This window comes from Lutra lutra, chromosome 4, assembly GCF_902655055.1.
Source record: "Lutra lutra chromosome 4, mLutLut1.2, whole genome shotgun sequence".
In the NCBI taxonomy this organism is placed as follows: Eukaryota; Metazoa; Chordata; class Mammalia; order Carnivora; family Mustelidae; genus Lutra; species Lutra lutra.
The window spans coordinates 177,065,378-177,085,194 of NC_062281.1; the positions used below are offsets into that span (position 1 = coordinate 177,065,378).

A 19,817-nucleotide genomic window follows, 5' to 3' on the forward strand; every position below is an offset into this window, starting at 1 on the left:
CCTCCCTGTGCTCATGTGTGCATTCTCTCTCTCAAATAAATAAAATCTTTATTCAAAAAATCAAAGATGAGACCATCTAAAGGCCTACAGGCTTTGGCCAGCTTAATCAATTCTGTTTCTTACGGGAGAGCGAACTACCTCGGAGATGTTTTTGACAACTCTAGAACGTAAGCTACGTTTTGAATAAAAGAACTGATTGTGAGGTAAGTTAATGAGGTGTAACATGCAAATAAAAATTCCATAACCACTTCAACTGTGTTTCAGAGTGAAACCTACCAGCAGCCATGTGGAAAATGCCCCACCCTCTGGTTTCTAAAAGTGAACGAGTCTGGTTTTTGTTTCTGTACGTACAGAATAGTTCCTATCTAGGGAGCTAGATGGTTGCTTAAAAGTCAGTCAACCAGGATGTTTATCTGCAAGTCTGTCCACTCTTGATTATTTTCTGAGAGAAAGGGCACTGGCTAAAACCAGGTTAAAAAATCATATATTTGAGGGGTGCCTCGGCACAGTTGGTTAAGTATCTAATGTGGTTTTGGCTCAGGTTGTGATCTCAGGGTTGTGGGATTGAGCCCCGCATTGGGCTCTGCTCTGCAGAGTTGGCTTGGGGTTCCGTCCTCCCTCCCCCTCCCCGCCTCGCGTGCGTGCTTGTGCTCTCTCTCAAAATAAATAAATCTCTTTACAGAAACCACACATTTGGTTTTCAGGAAGCCCAGGCTTCCTTGCCCAGCCATCCCTGGGTGGCTCAGTTGTTAAGTATCTGCCTTTGGCTCAGGTTGTGATCCCGGGGTGCTGGGATCGAGCCCCACATTGGGCTCCTTGCTCAGTGGGAAGCCTGCTTCTCCCTGGCCCACTTTTCCTGCTTGTGTTCTCTCTCTCTCGCTGCATCTCTCTGTCAAATAAAATTTTTAAAAAACAGCATGATTTGAATTTGGAATGCACAAGAGGATATGTTCATGCATAGTTGACATCTCTAGTTATCCGACTAGCACTCGCAAACGGGCAAGGCAATAGCAGTGATTCTGGGTAGAAGCCTTTTTTCCTTTTGATCTTGAAGCCGATGATTCAGCAATTACAAACTACTCAATAATTCAACAGGTATGTGTTGAATACCTACTGTGGCGGCCCACTGGTCACGCACTAGGAATACAGAGCAAAACAGGAGGTAACGTCACTGGCGGCGTTGTTCCCACGTTGCCCGTAGCACAGAGTGGTGCTCAGCCGTGCGGAATTCCCTGCCGACCTGGCCTTTACGGCCCCACAGCCATGTGGCTTCTGAGCACAGGCAGGCCTCCTCGTTAGAACGAAACACCAGCCTTCTGGGTGACCGTGCCCACCGGGATGTCAAGTACACAGTATTTTCTTTGCGCCTTTATTAAGACCGCAGAACAGCCCGTGTTCTCAGAAACGCCCCAGGAGCACAGCCAAGCGATGAATCCAGCTTGTTCTGGGGAGAATCTCTAGATATCCTGCCGCTTTCCTAACCGCGCAGGGAGAAGACTGAGGCACAACAGTGTAAGCGAGAGGGAGCAGGGGATCACAGCCCGAAGGTCCCCTGAGGAGGAAGGTCGCCTCCTCAGTCCCGTATTTATTAGATACAAAATAGCAACAAAGGAGAAGAAAAGAAGGTTATACAGTAGCCGTTGTTCTAGCAGGTCAACAAGAAGGAATGTGAGTCATGTTGGTCACAAGTCTTAGAGGTCAACGAGGTAAACGAGAAGAGTAAGGTGTGTCCTTAGTGGGTCACAGTGACTCAGTGGGTCCAGCAGCACGGATTTGCAGTTGAGCAAGCAAGCAGTTGAGCAAGCAAGCGTGCTGGAAGGGATTAGCTTAACAGCAGGCTTTCTGGGGAGACCACGAAAAAGGGAAGCAGGCAGCCTTCCCAGCTGCTCTGCTTCAAGGACCTTTTTCATCCTCTCCCCCAGAGGCCTGTGGCTGGTACGTGTCTTTTCTCAAGGTCATCTTTAAGCATGCTTGTGTGACCAGCACAATTCATTAGTTAAAGTTATTTTGAACAGTATGTTATTCTGAGGGACGGTATCCTGGTGGGAAATTAGGCTCCTTGGTTACCAGTAGTACTTAATCAGCTTTAACTAGAGAAGAGCCAGTAAGAATTAGCATCTGATGTGGAAGAATAAATGGGGGTTTTTGTCTTGTTTCTAAGATTTATTTAGTGGCGCCTGGGTGGCTCAGTGGGTTAAAGCCTCTGCCTTTGGCTCAGGTCATAATCCCAGTGTTCTGGGATTGAGCCCCGAATCAGGCTTCCTGCTTGGTGGGAAGCCTGCTTCTCCCTCTCCCACTCCCTGTTTGTGTTCCCTCTCTCGCTGGTCTGTCAAATAAATAAAACCCTTAAAAGAGAAAGATGGATTTATTTATTTTGGGGAGTATGCATGCATGTGTGTGAGCAGGGGGAGGGGCAGAGGGAGAGAAATCCTCAAGCAGATTCCCCACTGAGCGCAGAGCCCCATACAGGGCTTGATCCCAGGACCTCGAGATCAGCACCTGAGCCAACATCAGGAGTCAGATGCTTAACCAACTGAACCACCTAGGCGCCCCTGAATAGATGTTTTGTTTTGTTTTAAAAAAAAAAAAAAAAAAAAAAACGCCGTTGAGGTAGGGGTGTCTGGCTGGCAAAGTCAGTGGACCATGAGACTCTTAATCTTGGGGTCGTGAGTTTGGGCCCCACGTTGGGTGTAGAGATTACTTAAAAAAAAAAAAAAAACTTGAAAATTCATTTGAGGGGCGCCTGGGTGGCTCAGTGGGTTAAAGCCTCTGCCTTCTGCTCAGGTCATGATCCCAGGGTCCTGGGATCGAGCCCCACATCGGGCTCTCTGCTCAGCAGGGAGTCTGCTTTCTCCTCTCTCTCTGCCTGCCTTTCTGCCAACTTGTGATCTCTGTCAAATAAATAAATAAAATCTAAAAAAAAAAAAAAATTCATTTGAGGGAGATTCAGAACTCGATCCATTTTTAAGTCAGCACCTCCAGTTCACGTTCATTTATTCAGCAGTTGTTGACAGCTGGTACAGTGTCAGCATGTTCTCTACATCACAAAACATTCAAAAATAGAAATGAGAAAAGATAGGAAAAATAAATATGAAGGGATGGACTAATCTCTTCTGTTTCCCAGTGTACATCTCGTATGTTCCCAGGAGTGTGTGCTCGCCTTGGAGACCACCACCCAGGGGGAACCGCTAGCCCCACTCTAACACCCTCCCCACTGCCCAGTGGCTTAGTCCAGAGTTAAGACAAAAGTGCCCCACGGGCATTGTCTGCCTGTGGTCCCTGCTGCCCCCTGCAACCCCCAAGTCGCTATGATAAGCCACTCACAGTTGTGGTTTTCAAGCATGTTTTCCTTTTCAGCCCAGTTTTCCTAGCTATGAAATTGCTTGCTTCTCTTGCAGCATCGGGACACTCAGAAAAACCCCTCTCTGGCCCCCTTTTGTGATCTTGCTCAATTTGGTGCCATAATTAAATGCAGATGTGGAAGTGAGAACTGTTGGCATTCTGCACATGAGCTTGGCGCTTGGGGTCCTGTGCCCAGGAGGAACTTTTTCCCATACTTATTGCTTGTCCCAGAGCACGCTCTTCCTCAGGGTGCCCCCGTGCAGCTGAGCTGGTCTCTGGAGGCAGGCCTGGGAACTGGCCCGCAGCTTGTACTAGCTGCTTGGGGCTCACCTGGAGTGCTGGGGTGTGGGAGCAGGAGGCCTAGGAAGGACACACTCAGGTGCACTCCCTCAAATCCGGGAGCTCCAGACAGTCTTTCCATTCCCACGTCAGCCAGAAACTCTGGTTCCCTTTTTATCTATTTCTTGTCCTCTGCTGAGGACAAGAGATAGTGTGCGGTGTGCTTGGTTCTGTGACTGCCTCCATCTAGGAACCAAAACCCTGCCACTTCCAGGAAGTGAGGCCTGTGGTCTCACCGCAAGGAACAGGCCTGGACTGACCTTGGAAGCTGGGTTAGTGTCTGCATAGACCCAGGTTTATCTCCGTCATGCTGGGTGGGGAGGCCTTCCAACCAGTCCACACATGTCTCCACAGTCTACGAGCTCAGTATATTCCAGACACAGAAGGATTCCGTGATTGGGAGACCGTGTGGAGGTGAGGAGAGAACATAGGCCTCAGACACACAGCTGCGCTATCTGGGTCAATGGGAACGATGCTAACATTTTTATTGAGTGTTTATTATGTGCCAGGCACTGCACTAGATATTACACCAAGATTATCGCATTTGACCCTTAGAACGATTCTGTGAGGTAGATAACTGTTAGTTGTATTTTACAAATGAAGGAACTGAAGGTTAGGTTAAAAGAACTTGCTCACAGCCACAGCCCAGATGGTGGTGAGCCCAGATGCTAACCCAGGCCCACAACTAGTCAGCCCTCCTGAAGTACCTGACCACTCAGGCTAGTTTTCTGACCTTTAAAATCAGTGCGTTGTCTATCCAGAGAGTTGAGGATTTAGATAATGTTTAAAAAGGGTCTGGCACAGACCTTACTACATGATATCTGTTCCCATTTTTCCAGACACCCACGTGTCATTTTTATTCTATGGTTTTTGAGCAAAAAAATCTTGGATCGTCACGTGCAACTATCATGTTCCTTCATAGGCGACCTAGCCCTGCTCTCTCAGGGGCTTAGGGTTCAGTGGCGGAGGAAGAGGGCGAGGGGGTGGCAAACAGAAGAAAAGGCTCTCAGTGCGGGGTGTTCCGGGTTGAGTCCCCTTTTCTGAGAGGCAGGAGACACGGTGCCACCACCATCAAGGTTGGTGATCTCAGATTCCTTTCTGTACCAACTCATGAGACACAAGCGTTGGGGACTCAGAACTGAACCGAACCCAGCTGCCTCCTCTAGATACCAAAGCTCTGAGCTGAAAGAGGCGAGGGTGAGGTGCTGGCCCCAAACAAGCCAGCCCTCAGCGGCAGGAACCTGGAACATGAGGAAAACACTGGAACAATGTCCACCCCTTTTCACGTTGGTCTCCATGAAGCCATTTCCTGTCCACAGTCTGAGTTCAGTGAGCTCTTGTGTGAGGTCTTGTAAAGGCTTGTAATAGTTGACGGCCTCTGATTCCGAGACACAGCAGGGAAGAAGCAGGGCTGCTCCAGTATCTAAAGAGTATTCTGAAATTTCTCAAGTATCTCTTCATAATCATGTTCGTCATCATCTACAAAAGAGTTCAAGTCAATGATGATCTTTGGCCTTAAGCAGGCTCCTGAGGTCCTTGCTGACCATAACTACAAATTATTCTGTCTGAACACTGTATAAATACTCCCCTTGCCTGCCTCGGGGGGGCGGGTAGTATGTTGGAGATGAACTCATGTTCCTTGCCAGGACTCCAGAGCCCCTGGGGAAGAAACAATGGGGACTCCTTCTCTCTCCCTTTTTTTTTTTTTTTTAAAGATTTTATTTATTTATTTGACAGAGAGAGATCACAAGCAGATGGAGAGGCAGGCAGAGAAAGAGAGAGAGGGAAGCAGGCTCCCTGCTGAGCAGAGAGCCCGATGCGGGCCTCGATCCCAGGACCCTGAGATCATGACCTGAGCCGAAGGCAGCGGCTCAACCCACTGAGCCACCCAGGCGCCCCTCTCTCCCTTTTTTTAGAGATTTATTTATCTGAAAGAGGGAGAGGGAGGAAGGGAGCACAAGTGGGTGGAGGGGTGGAGGGAGAGGGAGAAGTAAACTCCCTGCTGAGCAGGGAGCCTGACACGGGGCTCCATCCCAGCACCCTGGAAACATAACCTGAGCTGAAGGCAGACGCTTAACCGACTGAGCCACCCAGGCGCCCCTAAGCCCATTCTTTAACTTAAAAGCCTCTCTGTCCAACTAGGACTGCAGAAGGTTCTGCTCAAGGGCAGGGCCTTGCCAAGGGATGGCCAGCACTGCCAGAGGCACGAGCAGGAACAGAGCAAGGAGAGGAAAAGCAAGGACAAGGGTAAGCGGGGGTTAAAAGGGTCCCACCTGGATCCGTGATGGGCTTAGTGTGCCTGAGGCCCTTCCTGTGGGCAGCAACCTTGCTGTACATGCTTGCGCTGTCCTTGGTGCCCTGCGGCAGTGTCTTCATCTTGGCTTTGGGGAGCAGAGGAGTTTGCTGCCATTCTGAGACTTGACAAGACTGAGTGGAAGAAAAAGCAGAAGTCAGCAGGGTCCCAAGAAATGGGGCAGCAGAGTCCATGAAATATAATTTCCTTCCAAGGTCACTTCCTCTGCTCCCCTCTTGATTTCCTGTCCAGGGTAGGGCTTCCTGGGACCCCAAGTGTTTTTGTTTCTAGCGCATGAAATGGTCTTTGGCCGGGGAGACAGGCCAGGATGAGCGACAGAAGGGCTGGGGGCTATAGACGGGGGTGCCCCGAGTTTCTCCACGGGGGGGTTCAGTCAGCGTCCTTCACCTCTGCTGCTAAAGGGGCGTCAAGCAGTCACAAAATCTCAAGACAGAGTGCCCGAGCTGAGAGGGGTCCCAGAAGGAGGAAGACTTTTGTTGAACTCCCACTCAGGCCACAAGCACACCTGTTCGTTTCTCCTCAGGGGACCCTCCGAGGGGCTGTTTGAGCTCCCAGTGTACCCATGAGGAAACAGGCTCAGAGAGAGTGTGCCATGTCATACCTCACACAGGACCGCAAGATGGGCCGAGGTTCAGATGCAGAACCACGTCTGTGACCTCAAAAGTTCACGCTTTTTCTAGCACACTACGCTTCGGAGAGCGCCCCTGCACAGCGGGGGGAATACGGATGCCCAGAGAAGAAAAGTTGCAGGATCAAGGGCAGTGAGCAGGGACTGGGCCCCAAGTCACTTCCAACAGGAGCAAAGGCGGGGCCCGAGGTCTCAATTTTCTGTGCTGTGTTCGTTCTCTCCCGTACTGTCAGGCCTGTGTTCTCTGTCAGCAACCAACTGCCCTCCCACCTCCACGGATGCAAGCCCCTCCTGCCTCCCCTTGCAGTACAAAATGCAAGTTTCCCCAAAGCCCCCCCACAGCAATTTCCTTGCTACACTTTACAACGTGCTTTGGATGTGGTGAGGTGCCCGGGCTGGGCGGTCGGACCCAGCGTCAAACCCCAGGTCGCCCATTTGCTAGCTGTGTGATCTCAGGGCGGCTCATCTCCCTCTCTGTGCCTCTTGTTTGCTCACTGTAGAAAGAGCCCACCTTGCAGGGACATCAGGAGAGCCGTGCGGGGTGAGGCGCGGGCAGTGTCCGCCACGGAGAAGACACCCAGCAGGCCGTGGCTAAGAAGCCAGCACTGACCTTATCCCCGGGGTCACTGCGAGAAAATGGGAGAGCAGAGGCCACAGAGCGAGTGAACTGGGCCATAAGCAGGTCTTTCTGCCTCTTTCCCTGCTTCTCTCTCCATCCCTGGGACTCGGTTTGGGTCAGTTCAGCCCTCACCAACGCTGTCTGCCCACTGCAAGCAGGTGGGGTCCCTGTCCTCAGACCCCTCACGGCACACTGGAAACCAGGTGTTGTCCCGCCCGCACCACCCCTATCCGCGCCAGGCCGCGTACCACAGGGCAGGGTGAACACAGAAGGGTGAGGGCTGTCACCTCCACACAGGAAGCCTGAGCGGAGCCTTCCCCACTGAAAGGAGGAAGCACATTCTGGCAAAAGGCCCAGCACGTGTTAAAGTGCTGAGGCAGGGATCACGGCACACCGAGTAGCTGTGGGAGCTTCTCAGCGGCTGAGTGCGGACCAGAGTGGGTGCTGGAAGAGGGGTCTGGCGGGGGGAGATTGAAGTCAGCTTATAGACGACCCTCCCTGGATGGCATGCTAAGGGGTCAACATTACACCCTGGCCGTGGGGAGCCACTGAAGGTTCAGAAGGCTCAGAGGACAGGGCCGAGGCCCATCGGTGACCAGGGAAGGGCTTGGGAGGCCATTCTGACAGCGGTTGGTGTGGGAAGGGGGGTTGGAGGCTGCTGACACACTTTAGGTGACAGCTGATGAACCGGAATGAGGGGATGACAGCAGGTAGAGCACGGAGAAGCCTCACGCTCCCGCTCAGGCCCCCCACATCTGAACTGGGTCTCTGGGCAAGTCTCAGGGTCTCTGAGTCCTCATGGTGTCGCCCATAAAATATGAATCCTCGTACCAGCAGCAGATGATCAGCACCGAGTAAGAATGATGGGTGCACAGCGTGTGCGCGTAGAAACTGTAAGCTCTGTACGACAGAGCCGTGACTCAGGACAAGGAACCGGCAGGACCCGCAGTGACCCCGGCGGGTTCCCCTCCCTACCCGCTTTGGTATGTTGGTACCTGGCCACTTTTGTTCTTGCCGCTTTGTTTCTTCTGCCCACTGAGGCCTTGACCTTTGGGGGGCCGCGGTGGGGGGGGCTGGTTCTCGAAGGCCGGTAACTGCCGGAGCTTATAGTAGAAGGCTTCCGTCAGCTCCTCCACGGTGGCGACCGGGGGAGGCCCAGCCGGCTGGCCCGGCTGCTGCTCGGTCTCCACGACAGTCAGGTCCAGCCACCGGGGAGGGAGCTCAAAGCACATGTCAGGTTTAGAGTCGAAGCTGACCACCAAGAAGGGTTCCACGATCTTCTCCTCCAGCCGCAGGCCTGGGAAGGAGGGCAGAGGGTCAGCAGGCTGGCTGCCGTCCTTGGCCACCACCTTGACTTCACAGGGCAGCGAAAACTGGGCAGTCAGGTCTCCCAGGCTGTAGCGCCGATTATCACTCATCTCCTCCACGAAACTACTGGAGATGTAGAGGGGCAGCAGGATCTGCTCTTCACTTTCTATCTCTTCATAATCTTCCTCCTCCTCCTCATCCTCCTCAGCCTGGTCACTTAGCCGCTGACATACCAAGACATCTATGTCCTGGCCTCCAGCCCCGTGGGCCTGGCCGGGCCTCAGCACCTCCAGCCTGTCACCCACAGCCAGGGACGTGAGCCTAAGGGTCTCTAACCCTTCGACCTCACAGTCCTTTGTGGCCACGACCCGGAGCGGCTGGCCTGGCTGGAGGGCACCCAGGAGGTCACAGGCTGTGAGGAACTCTCTCGGCCGCCGCCGCAGCTTGCCCTGATAAGCCCCGGAGACCATGAAGTGCCTGGGCACCTTCCGGCCCTTGGTCGAGACCAGGATCCGCCAGGGCGGTGAGGCCAGGCCATGGACGCAGAGCCGCTGGCCTTTCTGCAAGGAGCCTGCCCACGGGCCGAGGAAGATGGGGGGCCCCTCCGGAACCTCCAGGATCTCTGCAGACAGAGGGAAGGGGCCTCCCCGGGCCAGGGCCTCACTCAGCAGCAGAGGCTGGATAAAGTGGATGTGCTGAGAAGAGGCGGTGACGTCTTCCACATCGACCTCCAGGGTGGAGGGGATCTTGACGACGGTTCTGCGCACTGTGGGGAGGGGAGGTCAGCTCAGGGGGCGCCCCACACACCAGCCCAGGGGTGTCCCTGTACTCGCAGCAAAGAGGTCCCAGGTGACCTCCTCCCTGTCTGTTCTGCCAACCTTTCCCTATGGCATCAGATTCCTTGTTCACTCTTTTCCTTAACCTCTTTTCGAAAGCTATTATAGGAATTTTTATTTTATTTTATTTTATTTATTTGACAAAGAGATCACAAGCAGGCAGACCGACAAGCAGAGAGAGAGAAGGAAGCAGGCTCCCTGCTGAGCAGAGAGCCCAATGTGGGGCTCAATCCCAAGACCTTGGGATCAAGGCCATGAGCCGAAAGCGGAGGCCCAATCCACTGAGCCACCCAGGTGACCCTATTATAGGAATTTTTAAACATTTACAAAAGTACAAGAGTATAGTGAACCCCCTATCAGCTAGCTTCAATATTTAATTCATGGCCCACCCTCTTTCATTCATATCCTGTCTGTTCCCCTCCACGGGGTCATTTTGAATCAGAATAATCACGTGTCATCTTGACCTTTCAGCGTGTATCTCTCAGAGAAGAGATGAAGTTAAAAACATAACCATAATGCCATTACTACATCTAGATAATAATTATTTGATAATTCATCAATAACACTATCTAATTTGTCCAACCACTTTTTAAACTTTAATTGAATTTTGAATGTAATTTTTATTTTATTTTTTAAATTTATTTATTTGACAGACAAAGATCACAAGTAGGCAGAGAGAGAGGAAGAAGCAGGCTCCCTGCTGAGCAGAGCGCCTGATGCGGGGCTCGATCCCAGAACCCTGGGATCATGATCTGAGCCGAAGGCAGAGGCTTTAACCCACTGAGCCACCCAGGCGCCCCTTGAATGTAATTTTATAAGCTACCTTGCCAAATCCTTTCTGCGTTTGTGTGTGTGTGTGTGTTTTAAGGTTTTATTTATTTATTTATTTATTTGTCAGAGAGCGAGAGCGAGAGTGAGAGAGAGAGAGAGAGCACGCGCAAATGCACACAAAAGCAGGGGGAGTGGCAGGCAGAAGGAGGCTCCCTGTGCAGCACTTGATCCCAGGACACCGGGATCACAACTTGAGCTGAAGGCAGACATTTAACCAACTGAGCCACCCAGGAGTTCCTCCTTTCCGCATTTTAAATAAAGAGAAAAAAACACATTAAGAGGGGCGCCTGGGTGGCTCAGTCAGTTAAATGTCCAACTGTGATTTCGGCTCAGGTCATGATCTCAGGATTATGAGATTGTGCCCCGAGTCCAGCTCCGGGCAGCGTGTGGAGCCTGCTTAAGATTCTCTCCCCACCTCCAACGCCCCACCCCACTCATGCACACTCAATCTCTCCCTAAAAAAAAAAAAAAAAAAAATTAAATTAAATTAAAATTAAGAAAAACACCAGTTGGGGCTCCTGAGTGGCTCATTTGGCTGAGCTTCCGACTCTTGGTTTCCACTCAGGTGGTGATCTCAGGGTCATGTGATCAAGCCCCAAGTCTGGCTCCTCACTCAGAGGCGAGTCTGCTTGGGATTCTCTCTCCCTCTGCCCCTCCCACTTGTGCGTGCTCTCTCTCTCTCTAAAATAAGTGAATGAATCTTTATTTTATTTTTTTTATATTTTATTTATTTATTTGACAGAGAGAGATCACAAGTAGTCAGAGAGGCAGGGAGAGAGAGAGGGGGAAACAGGCTCCCTTCCGAGCAGAGAGCTCGATGTGGGGCTCGATCCCAGGACCCTGAGATCATGACCTGAGCCAAAGGCAGATGCTCAATACACTGAGCTACCCAGGTGCCCCTGAATCTTGAATAAAAATAAAAATAAAAAACACTGGCTAATGACCTTGGCAACTTGTTTCCTCTCTGGACATCAGCGAGTACCAGGTTTATAAATGCAAGAGGCAGCTCTGTAAGCGAATGTCCCTTATGTGTGAGCCATATGGGAGACAAGCGAGGAGCAACCTCCCCTCTCACAGAGGGAGAAACTGAGGCCCGGGTGGGGACAACCCTCAGGCCACAGTGCTGGGATTTTTGTTCTGTGCGGGGTGAGCCAACGTCTGGTTGAAGCTGGGAGGTAGCCACAGGGGGTTCATTCTACGGTTCTGGTTTTCTTCTTCAAAGGACTTTATGAATTCCCAGAACTGCCTCATCACCCAGGGCAGACGCCGGACCCACCATTCAAAGCCCTGGTCCCCAGGCCGTGCTCTCTGAGTGCTATTTCCCACAAGACGCCAGGGCTCCCTGGGAAAGAGATAACTTCCTGGAGCGGAAACGTGCCACAGTCTGGAACCACTTAAACCAGAAAGCAAGAAAAATGTATTCGAGACCATTGCAGGTGTGTCAAAAGGCTCCCCTGAGGCCAAGGCTGAGATAAGGTGAGCACCAATAATGATGCCAGTGGATTAGAACACTGAAAATATTGAGTTCACTGAATATTGAAAACACTGAAAATCTGTGAGTTCATAATGATGATTTAAAAAAAAAACAAACCACCCTAAATAATCATCCTTGAAGAATGCTAGGGAGCCAACTCATTTTAAAAAACTAGGAAACGGTGGGGGTGGGGGTGGTCCTGGGTGGCTCAGTGGGTTAAAGCCTCTGCCTTCGGCCCAGGTCATGATCCCAGGGTCCTGGAATGGAGCCCCCAGTCAGGCTCTCTGCTCAGTGGGGAACCTGCTTCCCCGTCTCTCTCTGCCTACTTGTGATCTCTGTCAAATAAATAAATAAAATCTTAAAAACAACAACAACAACTAGGAAACGGGCCCCTGGGTGGCTCTGTCAGTTTAGCATCCAATTTTCGGTTTCAGCCCAGGCCATGATCCCAGGGATGTGAGACTGAGCCCCGAGTAAGGCTCTGCGAGGCTCTGCACTCAGCAAGTAGCCTGCTTGAGAGTTTCTCCCTCCCCTTCCACCCCTCCCCAACAAGCACACTCTCTCTCAAATAAATCTTTAAAAAACAAAACCAAACCAAACCAAAACAAACTAGTAAACAAAGTATACATCTCTTAGGACGTTCCTCCCTATAGGCTGGAGGCAGCGAGCAGAGCAGGGCTCGAGAGCCAGGCAGAACCCGGCCAGGTCCGCCAGAGCGGAGGGAGAATGGTACCCGGGGACCCTGACTTACATAAACACAATGTCCCGCTTTTCTCATGCTGGAGTGGTGGGGGCGGGGAGTTGCTTTTTATAGTCCGTTCCTGACTACCAGATGAAGAAGGAGCCCTAGGACTCAAATCACTATTGCAACAGCCACTCACATCACAGATGCCGGCCCAGTGCTTTGCATCTGATCGACACCAAGGTTGGTGCTGCAAGTTAGGCTGGGGACAGACACAGAGAGGGGGGCTGGGGGGGTGGACTCCTTGCCCCACACCTCCTGCAGCCATGAGAACCTCCTGGGTCTGGTCAAACCTCTACAGATGTGTGGCAAAGAGCCAACAGCTGGCCTGAGGCTTTTATCCCTAGAAAAGCCTGCCTACAAGGCTGGTCCTCCACTGGTGTCTGGGGATGTGGTTTAGTGTGTGTTCCCACCATCCTCTCACTGCGGGGCGGTGGTTCCCATCCTTAGCCTGTACAGTCAGGGATGCCGAACACGTGCTCTCTGACTGAGGTCTAGAATTGGGGTGCGTGCTAAGCAGAGGGGACCTCCGTGACCAGCCCCCAGTAAAGACCTCGGGCACTGAGTCTATGAGGTTCCCTGACAACAGCTCACACGTGTTGCCACAGTTCAGTGCCAGAGGGACTCCGTGTGTCCTGTGTGACTCCACCTGGAGGCAACTCTTGTGTCCTTTCGCTGCAATAAATCACGGCTGCGAGTACAACCGGATGTCAAGTCCCATGAGGCCAATACAGGGGACAGACGCCCACTGGCTCCATCGCAAGGACGCTGTCAACAAAATCCAAATGCGAGACAGCCTGCAGGACAAAGAGCCGAGTCCCTTCAACAGATAAATTATAAGAAAAATAAGAAAGGTGACCCTGTAGAGTAACTGATTTAAAAGGCCTGAAATCAACAGCAATCTTGTGGGTCTTGTCTGGATCCTGCTGTGAACATACTGTAGGACAATTTAGGAGACAGGAGAGGAAGTACAAACACCAAATAGTGGTATAAGGAGTTATTGTTAATTTTTTTGGTGTGATGAGGGTATTGTGTGCCTGTTTAAAAAAATTATTTTTAGGAGCACCTGGGTGGCTCAGTGGGTTAAGCCTCTGCCTTCGGTTCAGATCATGATCTCAGGGTCCTGGGATCGAGCCCCGCATCAGGCTCTCTGCTCAGCAGGGAGGCCTGCTTCCCCCTTTCTCTCTGCCTGCCTCTCTGCCTACTTGTGATCTCTCTCTCTATATCAAATAAGTAAATAAAATCTTTAATAAATCATTGTTTTTAAAGACACACTGAAGTATTTATATGAGAAATGATGGGATACGTGGGGTTTGTTTTGAAATAATCAGGCAGGGTGGGGAGAGACGAAACAGGACAGATAGGTCCTGTAACTGTGATGTCGGGTGACGGGGTCCAGGAGGTCCTCAAACTCTGTCCTCCAGGGAAGAGGCCCCAGGGCACCCATTCCGCCTCCACTCCAGCTCGGCCTCCCAGCAGCCATACTGGCCGGCTTCTACCGTTTCACCAGCCCTGCTCAGCACACTGCCCCCAGCCTGACCTCAGACAGCCGAAGAGACAGCTAGGGATTCACCCAGTGTCCCTGTCACACAGACGCGGGGGCCCTTGAGGAACAATCTCTTCCTCCCCAGAGGCAGGAAAATCTGTTTCTCCTGAGCAAACGGTCAAGGTTTTACTGTGTAGCTGTTGCTTTGTCCTAGTTGCTAGCGAGCTCATAATCCAACTTTTGCCTAATTTTATAAAGAGTGGGACCTCACTCTTAAGTTCCCTCATTTTCCTGTCTCCTTTTAGTAATGCCCCACTATCTGGGACTCTTCATTCTGTTATATTGTATGTACTGGGTAAGCGACCTGGTACTTGGGGTACCTTCCAACTGAGCAGCTTCCCAGGAGCCCCTCTCTCACCCCGTCAACCCTCCCCCCCACAATCCGCCCCAGCAACTCACTGTGCATGATGGCTTGGATCTCATACTGGGGCCTCAGGAGCAGGGACTGCCAAGGGAGTGTGGGGCAGGTGAAGAGGCGGTCGCTCAGGGCTGGATCCTTCAGGGCCTGGAGGAGGGGCCGAGGGGCACCAGGCTCCCATTCCCAGAAGGGGCCCCTCTGGGACAAGGGCAGGTACAGAGTGAAGTGCTGGGTTTTGGTGTCCAGCACACAGCGGGCATGGTAGGTCCTATGATACTCCTCCACATCCTTGAGCAGGAGGGGCTGGTCCCTGGGCACCACCCTGGCCTCTGTGGTGATTTTGTGTGTCGACATGAAGCCAATGGGCAGCTTCCTGGAGCGCTGGGTTGCAGCAGAGAGCAGCTCCTCCAGGGTTTCGTAGCTCTGAGGGCCGGTGAGGGGGCTGAAGTGGCCTGTGGGGCACAGCAGAGGGTATCAAGGTGGGACGGGCCCTTGTGGGTCCAGGGACACACATACCAGGCCCTGGTGGGCCACAGAGAACCCAGTCAGAATCCCCCAAAGACAAGTCCCAAGCATATGGACATCCAGGCCGCAGGGTTGAGGGACAAGCAGCAGCCAGTGACCATGTGTAAAGGGACAGTGACAAGTAGAAATGGGGACAGTTCCTCCTTACGCAGAGAAGCAAGAACTTAGAGGGACTGTCATCAGAGACAGAACAGGGATGTGTTTTCCCAAAGACACTGACAACGGCCACCTGTGCCTACCTCCTGAACCGTACCTACCTCCAATTCTGCCAACTTTGCTTCCATGTTCCTCACCACCACTCCAATCCCATATACCCAACACCAATCACCCCATGCTGGGGCAGCGCCACTGTCCCCCTCTTTCACAAACTAGACACCCAGGAGCTCCTAGCCAAATGGCCTCTGACCACCACCCTTCACCCCACATCCTGTCTGCCAGTTCTGGTGGCCCGACTGTTCTTCCCCCATCCAACTTCTTCCCCTGTCCCCATTCATGCTTCTCCCGCCACTGTACTGGCCTAAAATAGCCCACATCCAGACATCGCTTCTGGTCCCCTCTGCAAGTTATCCCAAGTTACCCCAAGTTACCTCAAGGCCCCCTCCTGTCTGTGTGACAAGGACTTTCTCCAAAGGTACCAGTCTAGACTCTAGGCCATGGCACACAGCCGGCAGAGTGGGGCTTCCCAACCAGGCTTCAGCGTCCCAGCCACCCCCCACCCCTGTCTGCCCAGCTCACGACATGTGTCCTGCAGGAACCGAGCTCCGTCATTTCTGGAGCACCAGATATGCCCATGCTACTCCCTGTGTTACTCCCTCTGGAAGTCCTCCTTCCTGCTCAGGTGCCACCCCCTCCAGGAAGCCTGCCCAGATCCCTGAGGTGTTCTCCTCCTGCCAAGAACCCTCTCTAAACTCTGTGTCGACTCTTGCCCTCCTCTCGCTGTCACCCCCCCAGGTCATCCTGAGCTCCACACCCCCAGCCCCGAGCGCACAACAGGTGTCAGTAAATGTGTGGTGGGGAAATGTGTGAACAAACACAGAGACAGGCACGTGGACAAAGATCCGGAACAAAGAGAGTCCCAGCCGAGAGGCAGATGTGACCAGAGAGATGGATATGGAGAGGGTGCGGCCACTCCAGGTTAAGGGCATTGTCAGACCCCTCAGAGGACATCGGGGCCTTGGGGCACAGCAGTGGGGGATGTGAGAGCACAGGGGCCAAACTTGAGGGTTGGTAGTGCATGCTGGGGCTGGAGGGGGCCGGTGCACTCGGGGTTGGTGGGGTGGGGGTGGGGGGGTTGTTGGTGGACAGGACACAGAGCTGTCTGCCTTACCACAGAAGTTGGGGGGGATTTCTATGGTCTGGCCTGTTCCTGGGTTCTCGCAGACCACCTTCTGGAGGCGAACCTGGGTGACCTTGATCAGGTCCCCTGTGGAGAGGCAGCACTCATTCCCAGAGATCTCGTAGATGGAGCCTGCCAAGAGACAGATTCGGTTTCTGTGTGTCAGAGGAGCCAAGTGCTAGCTGGCCTGTGCCCTGTTCCCCGACAGGCTGCACTCTGCCTCTGCTCTGCACTGGTTCCTGCAGCCTGGAGCGGCCTCCCCTGTCCTTCCCTACCCAATGGCCTTTGGCTCAGCCACACTCAGGTCACAGGAACCCTGCCTGTGTCTTCCTTCAGCGCTGGATGGACCCTCTGTGAGACACTTCTCTGGCCTTCTCCACACCCCCATGCCTCCTGAACGGAGCTCACAGGCAGGGCAGGGCTGGTCCACCCCAGCATCACCGGCCCTGACCCAGGCCTCGCCGCCAAGCCTGGGCTGAAGTCCTGGGCAAGTAAGCAACGCCCAAAGTCCCAGCTGCCTCCGTACAGCTAGGGCCTCGGGCCCAGAGAAGGGCAGAGACTGCCTGGAGGTCACACACACAGACTGACACCAGTACCAGTGCTTTCTTCTTCACGTGAGCTGTGTTTAAAGGAAGCACAGGAGGAAGCGGAGGGCCACCGACAGGGTGGGCACAGGAGGCAGGTGTCTGGGCTGCCACCATCAAGCCAGTAGTCCCACTTAATGATTCTAAAGTGTCTAAAGCAGTGTCCGGAACATAAAAGGTGCTCGATAAAGATCTCCCCTCTCCCCCCACCCACAGGCTGGACAGACTCCATCTGTGGACTTGGGACCCAACAGCGCACAGAGTTCAGCCTTGAGGCCAGCTGACTCCAGCCCTTCCAAGGCATCCCCAGCAGGGCTTTCAGAAGCTGATGATAATCCCACCTGCATACTGGAAAAATGCACATGGGCTCATAATCTGCAGTTTCATGGGGCGGCCCCGCAGGGCTGGTGTGAACAGCAGCTGGGGCACTGGGCATTGGGCACTGGACTGCCGATATGCTTTGCATTGAAGACCTATGACTGTCCTCTGAGGGAGGACCTGCTCCCCACCCTAAAAATAATGAGCTGCGCCTGGGTGAGGCTGGGTGGTTCAAGGGAGCAGAATAGGGACTCCAGCCCCGGGCGCTTGTCTCTACAGCTGGAAGCCCTCATGACGCAGCTAACTGCTTTGGAGAGTGGGGCCCCTTCCTCTGCCCCAGGACTCCTACCATCTGAACCTGGGAGAAGGTTCTTCTCTCACCAAACATCCACCACTTCCCACACCCCAGGTCAGGCAGAATGAGGAAGCAGCCATTGTGACACTTGGTGGTCAGGGGATGATGTCAGCAGGAGCACAAACACGAGAAGCGCCTGCAGGGAGCCCCCAAAGGAAAGTCAGCCTTTGAACCCACATCTGCCAGATTCCCAAGGGTTCCTGGCCAAACCCAGTGTGCGGTGGCAGGTCCTGTCCCCTGTGTGGCTTTCCATATGTCGCCCCATTGGTCTGGGCTCCCCCCCTTGGAGCCTCAGAACACTTCCCCTGGAGCCTGCTGTGGCAAAGCAAGGGAAGAGAAAGAGGGAACAGATGCGCAAGGGTACCCCTGCCCTAGTTTGCTTTCTCAGGAAGGAGCCTCTCCCCCTCCACCCAGTCTCCCAAGTTCCCTCTACCTCCGACGTCCCCACTCCCTCACCTCACCCTCTGAGCGGCTTCCCCACCCCTCCACCGCCTGTCCGTCTCGCCCTTCTTGCTCCTTCAGGCAGCAGGAGCCGTTGAGCCCCTGCTCTGCACCCATTCCTGAGAACCAGGAGGCAGACGTGCAGGTGCGCAAGGAGCAGAGAGCGGGGAAGGCTGCTGCGGGGAACAGTGGCGCACGCTGAGAACCGAGCTGAGAGATCAGGTCGCAAAGCTGAGGGCGAAGGTGGGCTGGAAGGACTGAATGAAGGCGCGTAGACAGGCGTCAAGGGGGCGGAGTGGGACGGCAGGCGGAGGAGGGGGCTGACCTGGCACGAGCCCCTATGTTCCGCTTTCCCACGGTCAGACCTCCCGCGGTGCTCACCGCGGTTTCACCCCTGCTTGGCTCGGTTCCACCCACCTGAGTGTCTAAGCTCATTGACTTACCACCACCCTACCGGCAATCAGCGCTCTCCCATTCCACGAAAGCAAAAGCCGAGGCCCAGAGAGGTTGAGTGTGGCCCCAAGTCATACCTGGGCTTGGGCAGTGGCAGCGTAGCTGGGTTTCCCCGGTTTCCGTCGCCTGGGCAGCGCCCCTGCCCCACCACCCAGCGAGAGCCAGGCCGCGGCCCCTCACTCACCCTGGAAGTAGACCCCGGAGCAGACCCGCAGCACACGCGGGAGGGAGGCGAGGTCCAAGGCGCAAACGAAGTCGTGCAGCGACACCGGCTCCATGGTCCTCGCGGTTCGTTGGACTTAGACTGAGTGGCCGCTGCCCGCGCTCGGAGCCCGCAGCCCCGCCCCGCCCCACCCCGCCCCGCCCCGCCGAGGTGGGCGGGGCCTCTCCATCTCCCGGCGAGGGGACCTTGCGGGTGCCATCTGACCGCCTCGGTTTCCTCAACCCTAAAATGGGAAGCAGTGCCTACCTCTCACCTTGGCGGCGTGACGTCAAAGGTCTAGATCAGGGCCTGACGCCCAGAGGCTCTGACTAAATGTCCCCTCGTCCCCAATGGTCTGTGATGTATCCCGTGGTGGAGGAGGGGGCGCTGATGGAGATGAAGGAGAAGTCCCAGCTGCTCCCCACCTGCCCCTGTCGTCTTCCCAGTTAGAAGGAGGAAACGCGGCCGGCCTGCTGTAGTTCTGGGTCTCACAGAAGACCTGTGCCCTGCACTCTGCGTCCGCGGAGAAAGATGCAGTGTCAGGTCTCCTGATTCCCTCTCCGGGACACTCGCAGTCCTCTACGGACGGGGAGCTCACCACCTTTCCAGGACGCTCATACCTGCTGGACATTTGTAGTTAAAATTTCTTCCTTGGGCTATAGAGAAATCTGCTTAGGCGAGAGCCCTCTTGCTTGGTATCTAACTTTAAACAAATCACCGACTTCTCAGTTTCAGTTTCCTCATCTGTAAAATAGGGCAAAGAATATTTTCCTAGCTGGTTGTGAGGATTAAATGAGATCATTTAGGTATTGCGCAAAATTATTTCACTTTCTGTTACCAGAGAAGTAATAGACTTCTAATCAGAAATAATAAAAGGTTTGGGGCGCCCCAGTGGCGCAGTCGATTGAGCCTCCAGCTCTTGGTTTGGGCTGAAGTCATGATCTCCCGGTGGAGAGAGATCTGAGCCCAGCCGGAAGAGAGGGGGAGAGGCTTACCTGAGATGCTCTCTCTCCCTCAGCTTCTCCCCCCTGCTCTCTCTCTCACTCTAAAATAAATCTTTTTTTTAAGTAATAATAAATGTTTAAAATAAAAGGAATAAACCCTAATTAACCCTAATTAAAGACACTGACAAAAAAAGGAATAAACCCTAATTAACCCTAATTAAAGACACTGACCAAAAAAATGACAAAAAAAAAAAAAAAGACACTGACAAATAGAGGACATTCTTTACCACTATCCAAATATACTTACTACAAACACTTGGCT

The 19,817-nt window shown here is 53.3% G+C and overlaps 1 protein-coding gene across 2 annotated transcripts; it reads right to left on the minus strand.

Annotated features, from left to right (window-relative positions):
* Positions 1–2,977: 2,977 nt before the first annotated feature.
* On the minus strand, positions 2,978–18,671 carry THEMIS2 (thymocyte selection associated family member 2). Of its 2 annotated transcripts, none has more exons than XM_047727664.1 (6): positions 18,534–18,671; positions 16,190–16,330; positions 14,379–14,789; positions 8,238–9,316; positions 5,955–6,108; positions 2,978–5,160 (listed from the first exon to the last, which is right to left on the minus strand). In XM_047727664.1, exons 1-6 carry the CDS (start codon positions 18,625–18,627, stop codon positions 5,105–5,107), a joined length of 1,935 nt encoding a protein of 644 aa, XP_047583620.1. In that variant the 5' UTR covers positions 18,628–18,671; the 3' UTR covers positions 2,978–5,104. The 2 variants fall into 2 exon arrangements, with proteins under 2 accessions (XP_047583620.1, XP_047583621.1); XM_047727665.1 differs by lacking the exon at positions 18,534–18,671 and adding an exon at positions 18,314–18,417.
* Positions 18,672–19,817: the final 1,146 nt, after the last annotated feature.